The 19,879-nt window shown below is 40.6% G+C and overlaps 2 protein-coding genes and 2 non-coding genes across 4 annotated transcripts in view; 3 read left to right on the top strand and 1 right to left on the bottom strand.

Moving 5' to 3' along the window:
• The first annotated feature begins 2,160 nt into the window (after nt 1–2,160).
• LOC148860992 (small nucleolar RNA R71) lies at nt 2,161–2,263 on the top strand. The gene has a single exon (XR_016095320.1). It is a non-coding gene; the product is annotated as a small nucleolar RNA R71 (small nucleolar RNA).
• Nucleotides 2,264–6,148: 3,885 nt separating this feature from the next.
• Nucleotides 6,149–6,255, bottom strand: LOC148860993 (small nucleolar RNA R71). Its single transcript, XR_016095341.1, has one exon. It is a non-coding gene; the product is annotated as a small nucleolar RNA R71 (small nucleolar RNA).
• Nucleotides 6,256–6,874: 619 nt separating this feature from the next.
• LOC148860994 (uncharacterized) lies at nt 6,875–9,513 on the top strand. Its single transcript, XM_088984997.1, has 5 exons — nt 6,875–7,133; nt 7,185–7,337; nt 7,635–7,777; nt 7,909–8,327; nt 8,631–9,513. Exons 1-5 carry the CDS (start codon nt 6,875–6,877, stop codon nt 9,511–9,513), a joined length of 1,857 nt encoding a protein of 618 aa, XP_088841123.1.
• Nucleotides 9,514–19,086: 9,573 nt separating this feature from the next.
• LOC148860995 (uncharacterized) overlaps nt 19,087–19,879 on the top strand; it is a 167,140-nt gene continuing 166,347 nt past the window's right edge. Inside the window, exon 1 of the mRNA XM_088984998.1 lies at nt 19,087–19,332. Coding sequence (XP_088841124.1) covers nt 19,087–19,332 — 246 coding nt within the window. The remainder of the gene's footprint in view (nt 19,333–19,879) is intronic.

Genomic DNA, 19,879 nt, shown 5'->3' on the forward strand with positions numbered 1-19,879 from the left:
TTCAAATCTGAATTGATCACCAACTGAATTGTGCAAGTTATCTCTAACCTTGCACTCAATTCAGTTCTTGAATAGTAGATCTGAATTCCTAGAGTCTCTCTCAAGCACTCTAGGAATTCCAAGCTGTAGATTAATTCGCCCAATCTGAAAATTGCAGATCTGAATTCTCTTTCAAGCAATTCAGATCTTGCAATCTCAGATCTGAGAATTCAGATCTGAGTTTTGAAGGTTAGTTGGCCGAATTACTCTACAATAACACCCTTATTCAAGAAACTTCAAGTATAATTCATGACCATTTGAATGAATCAAAAAGAATTAGATTGCTGAACTGAAATTTTACAAGCTGAAATACATCAAGGAAGAATGGAACAAGGAGAAAGAAGAAAGAAAATATAACAAAGAAACTGAATTCAAATCAAAAGAGAATGAAACTACAAATGATTTATTACAAAAGATCTTTGAATCACAAACCCTCAATTCGAACTCACCTTCTTCTTCTAGCTTGCTTGTCTTGAACTTCCTTCAGCCCTTCTTCTTCTTCTTCTTCCTTGCGCCTAGCCTTCTTCTCTTCTCTTCTCTCAAGGTGGCCGAACCTCTAAGAGTGGGAGAGCCTTCCTCTCAAGCAATTGAACAACTTTCTCCCCTCCTAGAGGCCTCCTTATATAGTTTTTCAAGGGGGCTCTTGCCCCTTCTTGAAGCCTCTAGAATGGGGTGTATTACACCCCTCATGAACCTTCTAGAGTGCTCCCTCCTTCTCTTCAAGAAACTCCTAGAAGTTGCCGCCCCTAGCTCCCTTTGGGCTGCTATTTGGGCTACAACTTAGCTTGCTTTTGAGCTCATGTGGGCTACACTCTAGGCTGTTATTTGGGCTAAAAATGGGCTGGGCCGAAATTTCCTTCTTGCTAGGCTTCTTCCCTTGGATTTTCCAAAGAGTTTCACTTGCTCTTCTTGGGCCGAATGAAATTCTCTTGCTCTCATGGCTGGGCCGGGCTGAACTTGATAAATTTTGGGTTTTCTTTTCTTGCTTTTGCCTTCTTTTTGTTGATTTGGCTCCCCCTGAAATCTTTCTTGCAATCAAGCTAAATTAAGGCAAAAATTAATTAAACCATCATAAAATTTCATGCAAAAACCTCATAAAATATAGATAAATTGTAGGTTCATCATCTTTCAAGAATTTGGCATATTTTGGCATCTGAGACAATACATCAAGAAGATGAATGTTAATATGTATTTTTCTAAACACCTCTAAAAGTTTTTCAAATTGTTTATCCAAGTTAGCTTTCAAAACTCTTTTAGGGTAGGGGAGAGGAAGTTTAATGGCATCTAAATTTAGTTTAGGTGTACTCCCTTTGATCTCCATTTGTGAATCGGATACCTCAACTTTTTGATCATAATACTTGATCTCGTCAATAGTCTTTCCACTTCTTAAGGCAATGCTGTTCACTTTCTTCCTTGGGTTCTTCTCTGTATTGCTAGGCAATCGTCCCTCTCTTCTTTTTGATAGCATGTTCACAATCTGCCCCACTTGGAACATCTAAGTTCTTAATAGATGCCTCTTGATTTAAGAATCTCTTTTCGTGATCTTGGAACTTTGCTTCAATAGTATTAATGAACTTAGAAATCATATCCTCTAAATTTCCCTTCTTCTCTTGTAGGGGCGGCTATTGTTGAAATCCTATGGGTGCTTTTTGTTGGTTGTTATTCCATGAAAAATTCGGATGACTCCTCCACCCTGGATTGTATGTATTCGAATAAGGGTTGAAATTTGGTCTGCCACCATGAGAAACAAAATTAGTACTTTCATGTGAAGCAAAAGGATTACCTACATGACAATCAGAATTTATATGTCCCAATTGGCCACAAAGATCACATGGATTACAAGATGGCATATTTATTGCTGCAACACTAAGATTGTCTAATTTTTTATTCAAAGTAGCAAACAGAGTAGATAAAGCTGAAAAAGAATTTAGATGATGCACTCCCCTTCGATCAGCTTGGTCATTATTTCATTGGTAGCTATTTGATACCATCTCTTCCACTAGATCATAGGCTTCATCTGGAGTTTTCCTCATGATTGTGCCTCTTGCAGCTGCATCAATAATGAAGAGATTAGATGGAGTAATACCATTACAAAAAGTTTGAATTTGACACCAAACTTGTATTCCATGGTGACGACATTTCCTAAGCATCTCTTTAAATCGTTCCCATACCTCATACAGAGATTCTCTCTCTAGTTGAACAAAAGTAGTGATATTTTGCTATTTTAGAGGGAGGAAAATACTTGGCCAAAAATTTTTGAGTCAAGTCGTTCCAAGTAGTGATACTTCCTATAGGGAGTGATTTAAGACAATCCTTAGCAATATCACGTAATGAGAATGGAAAAAGTCTAAGCCTAATAGCATCATCGCTAACTCCGTTATGCTTGAATGTGTCACATATTTCTAGGAAGTTAACGATATGTGCATTAGGATCATCACTCGGCAACCCACTAAACTGAATACTCATTTGGATCATTTGGATAATCGTAGGCTCGATCTTGAAATTATTGTCTTGAATCGTTGGTTTGCAAATGCTAGAAGTAGCCCCATCAATTGTTGGACAAGCATAGTCCAAAAGAGTTCGATTTGCTTCGTCTGCCATCTCTTCCTCAACTTCTTCTACTGGTACATCTCCTTCAACCCTCTCTCTCTTTACTTTTGTTGGCTCTTTGTAGTATGCGAAAGGTTCTCTCTATTTCAGGGTCGGATTTTGCTAGTTCTTAACCTCTAGTGCGTGTCATACACTAACTAATCTGAACACAACAAGAATTTGAACACATTAAATAAAGAGTAAAATCCAAATTAACCAAGGTTAGCTTCCAGATCTAAATCTTATTTAGGTCTTGGACTCTCTAAGTGGATATGGTCTGGGCCCAATCCTATCAGCTGATTCATCTCAGAATTTGCCCCATTAAGTGACTAATCAAATTAGCCCAGTTCAAAATGGGCTTAAGGCCCCTTTAAGGTTATGTATTCACTTAGCCTTCCAAACTACTGCCCAGTTGGGCTTCCTTGTATGGCGTGGGCCCCTAACATTGATCTACACATCAGCCACATGGGTTCAGCCCAGCCTTTGTTACAAGGCCTGGCCGAATACACTGTTATGGACAGTGCACCCCTTGAAAACCCACCAGATGGGCTCTATGGGCCCAACACTTATCCTAAGTGGTCTCTGGGCCAAGCCACCTTGTAACACCTAGGGAATGTGGGCAGATGCAAGATTAGCCCATCAGGTATTATCTTCAATGGTCTTACACTTAACCTCTTAGCCCATAATGATCATACACTGCCCGACAAGAGAGGACCTCTCCCTTGGCTGCAAGGAACAGTGTTGCACTCTCTTTTTATATGGATCCCGGGAATTAAAACCTTTTTGCAAACATTTCGAAACCATAATATATATACTTTTATATCTCATATAAAATATATTTTGCAAAACAAATCTCAACGATTGAAATCAGTTGCCGGCAGTCTTGGTTTCCATCAGTGAGAGTGCATCCTCGATCATTACCTTTGTCCGACAAAGGGGCTGATCCTGTCACTATGATCACCCACTCAGATGAATTCTCAGACTATCCCAACATACCTAGGTTTTGACCCCCGCTAAGGATCTCACTGATTGGTACATCAAAGACAGCCTAATCCGACACCTAGTGAAGTATCATAATCGAGTCTAGGGGTCGGGTGTAACTTTCCAGTTTTGCCCATCAATCTCCAAGGTCCAGGGCAATACTAAAAATCTGGTCTAGTTCAAAGATTCAATTAATCCTACACTGTATGTGCCTAGGGTCTCACCTTGGCAGCTGAGACAGGCCACCCCAACCGTCTTGGTGGCACCACAGTGTCAGCCTTGTTAGGATAGGTCTCCCCAGACCGACCCACTGGCTGTGAACATTCTAAACTAACACGAGTCTCATTAAGTGTCCAGTTTAAGGGTATTACATAGAAACATACCAAGGGAACATGAGTCAAATATGCACTTTTATTCATTTAGAATAAAATCATAAAGTACATCATCTTGATTGAAGCTAAGGGCATACAATACTGTCTAACAAGACCTACTTCTATCAAGTAACCCTTCGATTCCTCGATTAGAGTTCTCAAAATAGAAAGTGCATTAAGTTCTATGAAAAACCTATGTCATTAGATGAATCATGTATATATATTCCTATATACCATTCAATTCACACTATGAATTATTTAGTCTTTTATATGAATTCCCCTTCCAATTCATTCATATAAACCAAATCAACTATGAGGTGGCCAAGCTCCTAATTGCATTACGCATAATAACTCATAAACAATATGAAAATAAAAACAGCTTGGCTGAATTAAATAAAAATCAATCCATGGTCGTGGTTAGGCTTTCCAGCCGAATGCACAATACAAAGTGTGGGAAATTTGAATAATTAAATTTCTAAAACAACTAAAGAGCAAATAACAATTAACAAGGAATATTCAATCTTACCAACTTTGATTCAAGGGTTCGAATTGAGTCAATTGGTCATCGATCATAGGAAAAAATCAGCAGCCCTACAATTTAAGCATTTAACCTTTGGATTTATTAGAATAGCCATAATAAACCTCATGTTTTCCTAATTTAGTTGACCAAACCCAGCATTCGATCAACACTTATCATTGACTGACTGGGCATGACAACGTTCCATATCAATTAATGATGGCAATAACTTCCATGAAAACAATTAAACCAAAATAAAAATAATTGATATAACTTCAATTATCAAATCTTGTTCCATTGATTCCCTTTAGGTTAAAACATGCTAATACATTGGTCAAAGGCTTTCACAAACAATTGTCCCAAAAAGATATTAACGTAATTGCTACTTGTACCATTATTCATGACAATTACGGATAATCGAATTATGGATAGCAGTAGGAAGATCAACATTAAATAAATTGTTAGACTACTCAACATTAACTTCCATAAGAACATGCACAAGAATCAACAAATACTTGAATTAAAAGCAAGAAATTAAATTAAACACATAACCTCATGATGACACAATCGAATCAACAATTCCCCTTGAATCAGAAAAGAAAAGCTCAGTTGCTCATGGTTGTTGACTCCTTCTTACTTTGCTTCCAAGATGGATGGACTGATTGAGATTGATTTCTTTAGGAGTTCATTCTTAAAAATAGAAAGTCATAATTAGTTTTGATCTAATCCTATCCTATCTCTTATCTAGTAATCTCAATCTTCTTATCTTTCTAGGATTATATTTGAAATTTAAATTTGATAAGACTCTTTATTATTGAATTCGAGTTAGGCTTCTTTAATAAATTGGGCTGCTATAAAGCTTTTATGCGAATTGGACTTCAGCTGTGAGCTAGGCTTTTTTATGAATTTTCTTCAACTTTGGTCCCAATTTTGACCTTGATGCAGACCGAATCTATTAAAACCCAGAACATGAAAGTTGTGGAGTTATCCCTTATTTTTCTGGTGCATCTTTAATCATCCCAATCGGAGTTTGGATGTGAGAGTTATGCCCAGATTACTGAACAGTGCCGAAACTATAAAAAATCATCCGATTAGCCTTGTTTCTCTCTTGTCGCCTTCTTGCTTGCCCTGAATCGAAATACAAGAGTAATGAGTCCAATTAAGTGTTAATTAAGTGTAAAAGAGTGAACATTTAGGGATAATAATATGATAATTTTTATTCACATCATTAGGCTTTCTCAACGAATTGGGCTGCTGCAAGGCTTCTCTGCGAGTTGAGCTTCTGCTGCGAACTAGGCTTCCCTATGAATTTGCTCAGACTTCGGGACTGATTTTGACTTTGATGCAGCCCGAATCTATCAAAACTCTAAACATAAAATTTATATAATTCTTACTTATATTTCCAATTCAGTTTGAATCATCTCAATCAGAGTCCGGATGGGAGAGTTATGTCCAGATTACTAAATGGCGCTGAAATTGTGCAAAATTACCCGATTAGCCTTATTTTTCTCCTAGCGCCTTCTTTCGTACCCTAAATCAAAATACAAGAATAATGAGTCCAATTAAGTACTAATTAAGTATAAAAGGATAAATATTTAGGGATCAAAATATGATAATTCTTATTTTCATCACCCTCCACCCAAGACTGCAAAGATGTGGAATGACATCACAACTTTCACTTAGCAGGACGGGGAATCATTATATGAATCATGGGAGTGCTACAAGGAATTATTGAGGAAGGTCCCTCATCATGAACTTCCTGTTTGGCTCCAGGTTCAAACATTCTACAATGGATTGATTGAAGCAAACAAGACCATCATGGACGCTGCAGCTGGAGGGTCCATTAACAACAAGACACCTGAGGTTGCTCATGCACTTATTGAAGAGATGGCTACAAACAACTATCAGTGGCATTCCGAGAGAGCCCAAGTTAGGAAGCAACCTGGTATTCACAATGTAGACACTTGTACAACATTATCTACACAAATAGGAGGCCTCAGCAAGAAGATCGATGACATGCAGCTGATAGCCATGCAAGTTCAAGCAGTAGCCTGTGAATGGTGTGGGGGAGGTCATATTAGTACCGAATGCCAAGTTGGAAATCAATTCATTCAGTTCCCTGATCAAGTGGATTTCTTAGGAAATCTTCAAAAGTAGCAAGGGAACCACTATCCTCGTGCCTTTAACCCCAGATGGAGGAATCACCCCAATCTTTCATGGTCAAATCAAAATGTGGTGAAACCTCCTCAAAATTTTGCTCACCTAGAGAAGAAATCCAATTTAGAGGAGCTGATTCATATCAAGTGCGGAAACAAGATTTCAGAATCAAGAGGCATCGATTAAGAATTTAGACACTCAAGTGGGGCAATTGGCACAAATGATATCTGCTAGAGTCCAAGGTGCCTTGCCTAGCAATACAGAGGCGAATCCAAGAGAGCAAGTGCAAGCTATTACCTTGAGGAGTGGTAAGGAGCTGCAAGAGGTGGAAAAGAAAACAAAAGAAGAATGTAAGATGGATGCAATTCTAGAGACCAAAAAGGAGGAAGAGCAGTCGGATTCAAGGAAGGAGACAAGTCAAAAGCCACAAGTACCATTTCCCAATAGGCTTAAGCGGCACAAAATGGAAAAGGAATTCGGTAAGTTTCTTGAAATTTTCAAAAGTTTACATATTAACATTCCTTTTGCAGATGCCTCAACCCAAATGTCGCATTACGCAAAGTTCCTTAAGGAGATCTTGGCGAACAAAAGGAAATTGGGAGATGTGACTACAGTCGCATTGAATGAAGAATGCTCAGCAATCCTTCTCAACAAGCTACCTCAAAAACTAAAAGATCCATGGGGTTTTACTATTCCATGCACTATAGGCAGTTTAAAGATAAATAAGGCATTGTGTGATTTAGGAGCTAGCATAAATTTGATGCCCTATTCAGTTTTTAAGAAATTATGGTTGGGTGAACCCCAACCTACTAGAGTTGCATTGCAATTAGTTGATAGGTCTATCAAGTATCCTAGGGGAATTATAGAAGATGTGCTTGTTAAGGTTGATAAATTTATTTTTCCCGTGGATTTCATAGTGTTAGACATGGAAGAGGACATTGACATCCCACTTATCCTAGGGTGATCCTTCCTAACTACAGGAAAGGCAATGATTAATGTCCAACAAGGACAACTAAGCCTTAGGATTCAAGATGAGAAAATAATTTTTGAGATGTTTGATGCTATGAAACATGCACCATCTAGTGATGATTCATGTTATATGATAGATGTTATTGACTATGTGGTTGGTGGGTGTTTTTAGGTCAACAGGTCGGCCGATCCCCTTGAGTCATGCATACAAGAAGGAGAAGCCATAATTGGAAACGATGAAGAAATTCAGAGTATGTTAGCATATACCTGATTGCTAACCCTCAGTTTCAAGGAAAGAGGTTCATTAAGATGGAGAGCTTGGATAGACCCTCAATGCCAAAAAGCAATACTTCATTTGAAGAGCCATCCACCCTTGAGCTGAAACAACTCTCACCGCATCTGGAGTATGCCTTTTTAGAAGCACCATCTTCTCTACTAGTGATTATCTCATCAGCCTTGACTCCCTTGCAGAAGGAAAAATTATTACGAGTGCTGCGGAAACACAAGACAACTCTAGCTTGGAAGATAACAGACATAAAGGGTATCAGTCCATCCATATGCACTCATAAAATCTTGATGGAGGATGGATGCAAGCCCACAGTTCAGCTCCAAAGATGCCTGAATCCGAACATGGAAGATGTGGTGAAGGCGAAGGTCATCAAGGTATTAGATGCAGGTATTATCTACCCGATCTCAGATAGTGAGTAAGCCCTATCCAAGTAGTACCGAAGAAAGGAGGCATGACTGTCATGCTGAATGAGAAGAATGAACTCATACCGACTAAGATGACTATTGGATAGCAAGTGTGCATTGATTATAGAAAACTAAATGATGCCACACGCAAGGATCATTTTCCTCTACCCTTCATCGATTAGATGTTAGAGACTAGCTGGTCATGATTTCTACTATTTTCTAGATGGGTACTCAGGCTACAATCAAATTCCGATTTCACCTGAAGAATAGGAGAAAACCACCTTCACTTGTCCTTATGACACATTTTCTTATAGGAGGATGCCATTCGGATTATGCAATGCTCCAACAACATTTCAGAGGTGCATGATGGCTATATTTTCCGATATGGTGGAGAAGTTTATGAAGATTTTCATGGACGATTTTTCAGTCTTTGGTTCTTCCTTCGATGCATGTCTACATAACTTGGAAAAGGTACTCAAGCATTTCAAGGAAAATCATCTAGTGCTAAATTGGGAAAAATATCACTTCATGGTGCAAGAAGGTATTGTACATGGACACAAGGTCTCACAAAAAGGGGTCAAGGTTGATAGAGCTAAGGTGGAGACAATTGAGAAATTACCACCACCAACATCTGTCCAGTCCGTGAGAAGCTTCTTGGGGCACGCAGGATTCTACAGAAGGTTCATCAAGGATTTCTCCAAGATAACTAAGCCTTTGTCCAATCTATTACAGAAAGATGTGCCTTTCGATTTTACAAAGGAATGCCTAGAAGCATACAATATCTTGAAAGATAAGCTACCTAATGCACCGATCATAGTAGCACCGGATTGGACACTCCCTTTTGAGTTGATGTGCGATGCGGGTGATTCAGCAGTTGGAGTTGTTCTAGGACAAAGAGTGAATAGAAATTTCCAGCCAATTTACTATGCTAGCAGGACCTTGAATGGAGCTCAACAGAATTACACCACGATGGAAAAAGAGCTACTAGCGGTAATTTTTGCTTTTGATAAATTTTGCTTTTATCTAATCTTGTACAAAGTTATTGTGTATACAGATCACACAGCACTCAGACATCTACTAGCAAAGAAGGATGCAAAGCCAAGGCTGATCAAGTGGATCTTGTTGCTCCAAGAGTTCAATGTTGAAATCCATGATAAAAAGGGCACCGAGAACCTTGCCGTAGACCATCTCTCCTAGTTAGAGGATTTAGATTTGGGAGGGAAGACCATGACCATCCTTCGAGATGAATTTCCCGATGAGTAGCTGGTGTGCTGTTGTAGGCACCCAAAAATAAAACCTATACTCATGAGAATAAAATGTAGTAGTGCGAGTAAGGATCATTCCCACAGAGAGTATCTAACCCAAGTTATATGCTACGTGAATCAAAGATGGAGGGGGGTGTGTGTGTAACGAAAACCAGATTTGAAAGAAAGAAAATCTAGATTAAAAAGAACAAAATTTAAATGGAAAGCAAGGCAATTTAGAGTGTTGTAATTAACCAAAAGAATGAATCTTGGTCTAGGATAACATCCACTATCAGAATTTCACTACTGCTCATCGATGCAAAAATAAATCAATTCAGACTTTGAATATTCATCGTATGAATTATTTTCCTGCATCTTCCTAATATCAGTTAATCGGAAAACAAGCGATCCTATTAACCCTTACTACTGAACAACCCCTAAACAAGGGTTAAAGATTTAATCCAGCAATAGCATTAAGCATTAGAGATCAATGAAGCTAAACAACACAAGCACAAACAATTGCATTTAATTCAGCCGAGTGTCCTTCTTAGGATCTCATAATTTCTGACGAAACAAATCATTAAACTCTAGTTGCTTTGTAGATTAGAGGGACCAAACAATTACGAATTTGATATCTAATCTAACAATAGATTATAATGAATAATAAACTAGTAGGCCTTCCTAGAAATCAAATGAAACAATCATAGATATAAACATAGAAGAACATTCGATATCTAAATCATGAATTAAACAAGAAAACCAAATTAGATCTCACAGTTTGGTGGATTCTGAGGCTTTTGCTTCCTTCGACCAAATACAAGAGTTTAGCTCTGCATGGTAATGGTGAAAACTCCAAGAAAATCAGAGAAATAAGAAGAGGGGGGTGGAGAGAAGAGAAGAGAAGAGAAGAGAGTTTCGACTGCTCCCAATCTACTTGCCTTCTCTCTAGGTTTTTCTCCCCTTATCTCCTTCCCCCAAGAGAAGCCTACAAAATCTCCTCAAATTCCTCTAGGTCAATTTACAAGTCTGACTTATCTAGAAAAGACTCAAAAATAAGATAAAACAAAGTTCTTGTGTGAGTGGGAGAGTGGTGAAATCGCGGATGAAAGCTTCAAGGCTAAGGAATGCCTTCAACACGTCACTAGTGCAGTTGTAGAGAATTCAGGCCCGATTTTGACTTTGATTCAGTCTGAATCTGTCCAAACTCAAAACAGGAAAGTTGTACGACTTTTCCTTTTATTTCCAACAGGTCTTGAATTATCTCAATCGGAGTCTGGATGAAAGAGTTATGCGCAATCTACCACACGGCGCCGAAACTGTGTAAAATGACCTGATAGCCTTGTTTCTCACCTAACACCTCCTTTCGTGCCTTAAACCAAAATATAAGAATTATGAGTGCATTTGGGTATAAAATAAACATAAAAGGCTAATTATTAAGGGAGAAAAATATGATATTTTTCATTCTCATCAGGAGCTCTACCCAATGTCGATAAGTAGTTTCTTTTTTTTTTTTCGTATCAGTAGAGTTCTTTTTTTTATGATTTCTATTTTTTACTTTCATTGATTACTCCCTTTTTCAGTAAAAAAAAAACTCCTAGTTGCCTTTAATTCTCTGCTCCTAGTTCTTTTTGATCCTTAGCAGCTAGATGGTCCATGACAAAGGAGCCACTTCAGACTTTCGAAAGCTGTTCAGGGAAGTTCTCTCAATTTCCCTAAGATTCTTGAGTTCCTTCTTTCTACACTGCTATAAACCGTCTTCGTGCTATATCAATATGAACATTGAGGACAATGTTCATAACAAGTGTGGGGGAGGCTATAGTTATGCACCTGCATACATAGATGCATTGATAGGCCGCATAAACCGATAAGCTCCTCGAAATTAATTGTTGTCTATAAAGTGAATTCACGAGAGAATATGATGAAGTTTGAGGAAAATTACTCGTAAGTTTGAGGAAAATTACTCGGCATTAAGGCATTTGCTTACCAAGCAAAACTCAAAACCAAGACTGATCAGGTGGATCCTTTTATTGCAAGAGTTTGACATTGAGATTAGAGACATGAAGGGTGCCGTAAACCTGGCTGCTGACCATCTCTCCCGGTTGGACAAGGTAAGCTCAAAAGAGGAGATAACCAACAACATTCGAGAAGAATTTCCGGATGAGCAGCTGTACTCAATACAGAAATACTCATATCCTTGGTATGCTGATTTTGCTAATTATCTAGCTGCACAAGTCCTTCCTCCTAACCTTTCATATCAACAGAAAAAGAAATTCCTTTCTGATGTAAAATACTATCTATGGGAGGAACCCTTTTTGTATAAATTGTGTGCAGATTAGATCATAAGGAGATGTGTCCCTGAGGAGGAGATGGAGTCGGTACTCCAATTTTGCCATGATAAAGAAGCAGGAGGTCATTTTGGAGCTAGTCGCACTGCAGCCAAGGTTTTGCAATCAGGTTTTTATTGGCCCACACTTTTCAAAGATGCCCATAGGTATGTGTCCACATGTGACAAATGCCAAAGATCGGGAAACATTACCCGACGGAATGAAATGCCCCTTTCCAATATTTTGATATGTGAAATCTTTGATGTTTGGGGTATAGATTTCATGGGACCTTTAACAAATTCTTTTGGGAATAAGTACATCCTCATTGCAGTTGACTATGTATCCAAATGGGTAGAAGCCATGGCTTTACCCACAAATGACTCAAGAAGGGTGGTACACTTCCTAAAGAAGCTATTCTCCCGGTTTGGCACTCCGCGAGCTATAATTAGTGATAGGGGAACTCACTTCTGCAATAGCCAATTTGAGAGGTTAATGCAGAAATATGGAATTACACATAAATTAGCTACCCCTTATCACCCTCAAACTAGTGGCCAAGTGGAGTTGGCTAATAGGGAACTCAAAAGAATTCTGGAAAAGACTGTAGCATCTGCCAGAAAAGATTGGTCCATCAAATTAGATGATGCATTATGGGCATATAGAACTGCATTTAAGACATCCATTGGCATGTCCCCCTACAGATTGGTCTTTGGTAAAGCATGCCATTTACCAGTTGAATTAGAACACAAGGCCTATTGGGCTCTTAAATTCTTAAATTTTGACATTCAGGCCATAGGGGCTAAAAGGCGGTTGCAATTGAATGAATTGGATGAATTCAGACTTGCCACCTATGAGAATGCCAAAGTTTATAAAGAAAGAATAAAAAACTGGCATGATAAGAACTTGCTGAGACGGGACTTTTATGTAGGCCAACATGTATTGTTATATAATTCCCATCTCCGCTTGTTTCCAGGTAAGCCGAGATCCAGGTGGTCTGGACCCTTTACCATTTCACAGGTTTTTCCCCATGGGGCTATAGAACTCACCCACCCGGTTCAGGGCATGTTTAAAGTAAATGGTCAGCGCCTGAAACCATATTTAATGGGCGGTACTGTACCCCCTCCATCCACTATTTATCTTGATAACCAATAATCTTTTATGCTTGCTCATGAACAGGTTAAGGCATCTTTTTGTCATTTATCTTTTTAAAATATTAGTTAGTAAAATAAAGATCTTTTTCTCAAATTTCCAATTCTTTAAGGACTCAGTTCATCCTTTTCTTTTCTTTAGTTTGCTCTAGCAAGTGTGATTCCCTAACACTACGAACACTAAGGACAATGTTCATCTTCAGTGTGGGGGAGTGAGCCTGAGGCTAGGGTATGGGGGCTGAAACCATGCACCTCATTCACCCCAACACACATATGTAGGCATTGACATAACCAAAAAAAAAAAACGACTGGAACTCCTCAAGATCATTACTATCTATTTGATGATTTTTAAGAAGGAATTCAATAAGTTGAGGGAGACTAATGTACTTGTTAAGTTTTTATTATTGTGAATGACCCAATTTGATATATGCATGAGAAAAGGAGAGCTGAATATGCCTTTCAGCATGACTAGCCCTAACTATCTTCATGTGTATGGAAGCCCTTGATTTCATGGTTAATGGTCAAGAGAGCTAGTGCACATCTGAAGTACTGATTCTTGAGGTTCAATAATTGCAAAGAAGGACAAAAGCCCAAATTGACTCCGCTATTTTGATCTAAATAGTAAAACTAGCAGCTCAGAACATGAGTCCTATTTACCTACCTCAAGTAAGTGACCAGTGTGAGATGGAGCATAAGATGCACTCACACCAAAAAAAAAAAAAGTAAAAGAGAGAGAAAAGTGTGTGAGATGGAGCGTAAAATGCACTCACACCGGAAAAAAGAAAGAAGAAAAGGGTGAGATGGAGCATAAGATGCACTCACCCTTAGAAATAAGTAAGTGTGGTGACAACTGAGGTTCAAAGAGGCACTCTAAAGTTGAACTCTAATTGAGGTTTAGTTACAGATGTGAAACGTAGTGAAATTTGATTATTAACCTTGACAATTAAGGAGCTGATTTATATATGAATTAGGAGTGAAGGCTAGACTATGATGAAATTCATATTCTCCTTTCCTTGGATCTTATACTTATATTAAATGGTAATTTACAAGAATAAGAGCTGAGCACTTATAAAAGTTCCCCGACTACTCAATGCATTTCTATCTTAAAAAGTTCACCAGGTAAATGGTGAGAACAAAAGGGGGGAATGTTCAGTTTATGACTGATGTCTTTGCTTGAGGACAAGCAAAAGCTTAAGTGTGGGGGTATTTGATGAACCTACAATTTATCTATAATTTTTGAGGACTTTAGCATGGATTTTTATGCCGATTTTATTAATTTTTGCCTTAATTTAGCTTAATGCTAAGAATAAGTTTTAGGGGTAATTAATCCAAGAAAATGAAGGAAAAAGGCAAGAAAAGAAGGTTCAGAAAGACTAAATTCAGCCCAGCCCGGTTGTGGAAGCAAGAGAGAGCACTTCGGCCCCGGAAGAGCAAGTGGATTCCTTGAGAAAATCCAAGAAAAGAAAGCCTAGCTAAGAGTAGAATTCGGCCCAGCAAGGAAGGCCCATTCTTAGGCCAAAAGAGCAGCTCAATGTATAGCTATCATGTGCTAATTCGGCCAACTAACCTTCAAAACTCAGATCTGAGATTGCAAGATCTGAATTGCTTGAAAGAGAATTGAGATCTGCAATTTTCAGATTGGCCGAATGGATCTAAAGCTTGGAATTCCTAGAGTGCTTGAGAGAGACTCTAGGAATTCAGATCTACTATTCAAGAATTGAATTGAATGCAAGATTAGAGATAACTTGCACAATTCAGTTGGTGATCAATTCAGTTTTGAATTGATGCCTTAGAAGTGTTTGAAGAAATGCATGCATGGGGATTAGATTCTTATTAGAGATAGAAGAATTGTCACTCATGCATAGGATGAACATGTGCTTGAGAGAGGCTGTTTATGACCTTGGGGTTTCACCAAACCAAGGCTCAATTATGATTTATTCGAGTGATCCAAATTGATAGGTTGCTGAATTTTGAGATTGAAATTTACTGCTTACTCCTAACCTGATTTGAAGGCAATTGGACCAATGATTTAGATAGATTTTAATTTAGGATTTTTAGCTTTCATTAAAGTTTTGATTTATTTGTTAATCAGATAAGAAGTACTCAATTTAGTATTGATTCTTGTTTTCTAAATCCTCGTGGGAACGATACTTCACTCACTACTTTATTACTTGAACAGCTAATGCACTTGCTAGTGTCACAATGAGCCATACATCAATTCCTATCAAGACTCACGCATCTGCCCCCTCGTGAGGACAACAACCAACGCGTCTGCCCTAGCAAGGGAAGCTATTTTAGTGTCATTGGAATGGGGACACGAACAATGAATGGCCTCTTGCTAGGCCTGATAAGCAATCTACTTGGGCAGTGTACCCACATTCCTATCAAGGCTCATGCGTCTGCCCCCGCATGAGGACAACAACCAATGCATCTGCCCCCGCAAGGGAAGCTATTTTAGGGTCATTGGAATGGGGACACGAACAATGAATGGCCACTTGCTAGGCCTGATTTGAAATCTGCTCGATCCTAGGTGGAAGTGCTAGGGACCGCACCCCACAATGTGCTGCTTATCGGGATGACCGCTTCAACTGGCTCTAGGCTAATCTACTGAAAACCAACTGTGGCTACAATTGGCCAATTCACTCTGATACCAACTGTCATGGGGGTAGTTCTATTATGGAAGAAACTCGTGCGGCGTTCAGGCCAAGGTAGGCCAGGACAAGCCTTTATGCGCTTAGATGCTAGGAGTTGCCAAATGGGATGGCTCCACCAAAGTCAATAGCACTGGATCATGACCTCAAGTCCAATGGCCAGGGCACTCTCCTGGCTCACACCAGTCCATGGGAGGCACCACTTACGTGCTAAAGGGGGACAACCATAATGCAAGGCGACTGTGCGACGATGATGTGACTTGGCACCGATATGAGGGGTCTCTTGTATGCCGAAGATGATAGGCACCTGTGTGCCATGATGATAGGCAACCGCTTGGGCTAGAACATACCCGTGCGCTAGAGGCAATGGGATAGCTCACTCAGCTTGGGCAAGGGGATGGCGTGGTGAAGGGTCATGCTTGAGCCAAGCCCGCATGCTAGGCCTCCCTTGAGTATCGATAGCGCAGTGCCGGTCCAACCCTGGTAGCCATGGTAGCCATTAACCAGGGCTGCCCCGCAAGGGTATGAAGGTCTAGGAGTGCCAAGGTTAGGCACCCAAGGAGGTTGACCAACCCTCCTCAAAGAGTACGTAAAGCTTTTGGTGGTCTGCCTGAAAATAACATCAATTCTCACAAAAATCTTACAGGTGAAAATGATGGTGACGTCCCTGATGTAAGCCTGCCAAGCGTAGGCAAGGCTAAGCCTATGTCAGACCATCACAATGTGGCACCCTTGGCCAGCTCAACCATCACTTGAACACCACTTCCTCAGTTCCAAAGTCGAGGAGTGTTGTGCTCGTCCGTGACTAGACGTGGAAGAGTTCTATAGTCCTCGACTGAGGAACTTTAATTTCTTCGAGTTGACTAGCCCAGAGTAAGGCCGTTTTTTCACGTGGACCTGTTAGTTTAATGCTCTTGTTGTTTCCAATATGGGTCATCAGATGTATCGTTTCATTTTCCCCAGGTCACATGTGTGTGAAGGGCGGTGTCGAATTGGTGTCATTGATTTGGGCTGATCTGGACCGTTGGTCCCCTTTATAAAATGGGAGGTAATGAGCCATTTTACTTTGTCATTTTGAGTAAGTGATCTTATGAGCTTATCGTGAAATAGTCCTCGGCAGGTGCTTTAGGTGTTCTCTGGTGTAATCTCTTCAGTAAGATGTGTTCATCTTCCTCGTCTTCTTGTTCCTCCTCTTCATCTAGCTCTTGTATGTCAAGTAGCAAATCCAAGCCGAGGTCTCATCCCAAGGCCATTGTGCTCGTGATCCATGAGACCAATGCCCAGGGAGCCGAGGTTGATGGACCTAAGGGTGAGGGTGCCATTGCGGATGAGGTCATGGCCTTTCAAGAGGCCAAGGTCGAGGAAACTGACGAGAACAAAGTAGAGATTGTGTTAAAAGAGGGGCCCAACACTCTTGCATGGTTCGGTAGCCACTTCATGTCCTCACCTTGCAGATTGACTCCTAGGAACCTGGTCAGAATCAAGGCCCTTTACTGTATTCCCGAGTAGTATAAGTTGAGGTGCATTGGTATCGGTGAGAGGACTACCTCAGCTCGGTCAAGAGGGCTTTGCACATATGAGCATAGCCTAAGAGTCGGGCTGAGGTTCCCAGGGAGTGAGGGTATCACAATGATGCTGAGGTGCTACTACATCCAACCAATCCTGCTAATGCCCAATTCCTTTAGGTACTTGGTTAGCCTCCTCTGCTATTGCTCAGTTCATGATGTGGACATCACCCTACCGATGTTCACATACTTTCTGCACCTAAAGAAGCACCTATAGGGCTATTATTACTTCTTGGCTTGACAACATAATAAGGTGCTAGTTGGAGCCCCCTCCTCAAATAAACACTAGAAGGAGAGGTTCTTCTTTGTGCACCGCCGAGGGTCAGGCCGTTTCCTACCGAGCTATAAATCCTAAGGACCAAGGCAAAGGTATTGGTTGAGACCGAGCTATCTAGGGAGGAGTTTGCAGCCAATAGGCAGATAGAGTGGGTCAACATGCAAGGTACACATCATTCTTCTTGTTTCATTTCTTTAGATTTGATTGACTCATTTTCTTTGGAAGATATGGAAGTCATTGACAAGGAGGAGAGAACAAGACATATGTAGGCTGCCGTGTAGAGAAGGGTGGTGGCTCAGTAGCAACACAGTCTTGAGGTTGCAAACCCTCGGCCGAGCAAGAGATCAATGCTGTTTGAGGGAGGCATGGTGGACGTTGGCTCCGATGGGTCTCCACCATGGTACGTGCCATGGAGAGGTTTTGAAGTCCTATCTCCAAGTCTAGTAGAGCTGGCGGTTGAGGTGTATTGGCCAAGCTCGAGTGTTCAGCTGGAGGACACTCTAGATACCAAGGGCTTGCTTGAGTAGTTGTCTAGAGGTAGGCATTCTACTACCTGACATCCATAGAGAGGCCAATGATTGCACAAGTGGGGTGTTGGAGAGCACATCCATTCGGAAATCCATTGCGGTAAGATTTCCATATTGTCTCCTCTATTCTTTGGTTTATTTGGTCATGCTAATTGACTTTGTGTTTCTTATGCTACCTGTGCGGTGATGACATTGGTCGACAGGATGCACACCCATCATCAAACAGCCAAGGCTTGGGAGGTCAAGTTCTCCTGTCTGTAAGCAGAGATGGCTAAGCAGAGACAAGCGGCGGCCACCAAGGACGAAGAGTTATAGCTTCTGAAGAGTTGTGCTCATGAGCTCAAGGGGGATTGCAACAAGGTGAGGAAGGTGATAGAGAAGGAAGTGGTCTCTAGGTACAAGGAGTTTGAGGAGTTCCAGATTGCCCTTGACAACTTTTCTATAGACTCCTAGTAGACCCGCTTTGCTCACTTCTAGAGGAGGGTCATGTGCCCTAAAATTGTTGTGGTTGTGGAGTGGTATGGGCCCTTTATTGCCAAGGCACCACCACCTGAGTAGTCTTCCCTTAATGATAGTGTGGCCACCCCTGAGGAGGTGAACCTTGCAGATAGCATGGCCAGCCTGGATTGATTTTCTTTTTCTTTTCTTTGTTGTACACAACTTGGTATTCAAAGCTTATAATCATTGTATCAACCTTTTAATTAATGGAAGCTTGACCATTTTGCCAAGCATGTTTTATTTTGTTTTTCCCTTCTCTCCTTTTTTTTTATGTTGTTTCACTTCAGAGTGAAGTTGGTCAGTGGGGTCCAATAGGGCGCATCGAGGTCTTCGACTTCATGGCCTCAATTTCATGTTGGCTAAGGTATTGGGCCTAACGTTACATGGTTGAGGTTTTTGACTTCGTGGCCTCAGTTTTATGCTAGGCTAAATGTGGTCTCTTTAGTAGCTGTGCATGGTGTGGTTCTATAGGCCTAAAGGATGCTCGGTAGTTCTACGTCCCACCTACCCTTGGCTTTGTCAAGTCTAGTCTTTAGGCCATGGAGCAGGTTTTGGTTGGTCACCTTGGACTGTCCATTGCTCTATTATCGATGAAAGGTCATGGTTCGGTGATCTATCTTGAGTTTCATGTAGAAGGCTTTGAATATCTAGTCGATGAACTGATAGCCATTGTCGGTGATGAGGACTCGAGGGATGCCAAAATGATAGATGATGTGTTCCTTCTTAGGAACCTTTGGGTGTTCTGCGCAGTGATGCATGCTAGGGGCTTGGCCTATACACATTTTGTGAGATAGTCTACCACGATGAGGAGGTATTTTTTTTGTTCGGTCGCAGTGGGTAATGCTTCGAAGATGTCTGTTCCCTATTGGGCAAAAGGCCACGGACTAGGAATGGGTGTAAGGGGAGTTGTTGGCTGGTGGTGGAGATTTGAGTGCCTCTAATAGTAGTCACACCTTCGGATGAGCTAGGTTGCATCTTGCTTCATGGTGGGCCAAAAGTAGCTCTGTTGGAGTGCCTTGTAAGCCAGGGTCCATGCGCTAGGGTGGTCTCCGCAGATACCCTCCTGTATCTCCCTAAGGACATAGTCGGCCTCTATTAGAGGGAGACACCTTAAGTAGGGGAGAGTGTGTGGCCTTGGATGAGGCAATATCGGAATGACCTGTAGGTGAGCCTCCTTGCTTCAGTTTGGTCCTTTGGAAGGGTGGCATCTTGGAGGTACTATATGATGGGATCCATCCACGATGGCTCTTGTTGGACTAGGAGGAATATCAAAGCTGATTCTAAAATGCTAGGCTGCACTAGTGTACATTCTAACTGCTATGCTCATTAGGG

Source organism: Nelumbo lutea, chromosome 4 (genome assembly GCF_056320005.1).
Source record: "Nelumbo lutea isolate HS-2025 chromosome 4, American lotus-T2T, whole genome shotgun sequence".
Classification (NCBI taxonomy): Eukaryota; Viridiplantae; Streptophyta; class Magnoliopsida; order Proteales; family Nelumbonaceae; genus Nelumbo; species Nelumbo lutea.

Excerpts from the sequence above, each read along its gene's own strand:
- LOC148860994 (XM_088984997.1), top strand. The coding sequence starts at position 6,875 with ATGATATCTGCTAGAGTCCAAGGTGCCTTGCCTAGCAATACAGAGGCG. Across the intron at positions 7,778-7,908 it reads TAGATGTTATTGACTATGTG|TTTCAAGGAAAGAGGTTCAT; the intron begins GTTGGTGGGTGT and ends GCTAACCCTCAG. Across the intron at positions 8,328-8,630 it reads TACCCGATCTCAGATAGTGA|GAGGATGCCATTCGGATTAT; the intron begins GTAAGCCCTATC and ends ATTTTCTTATAG.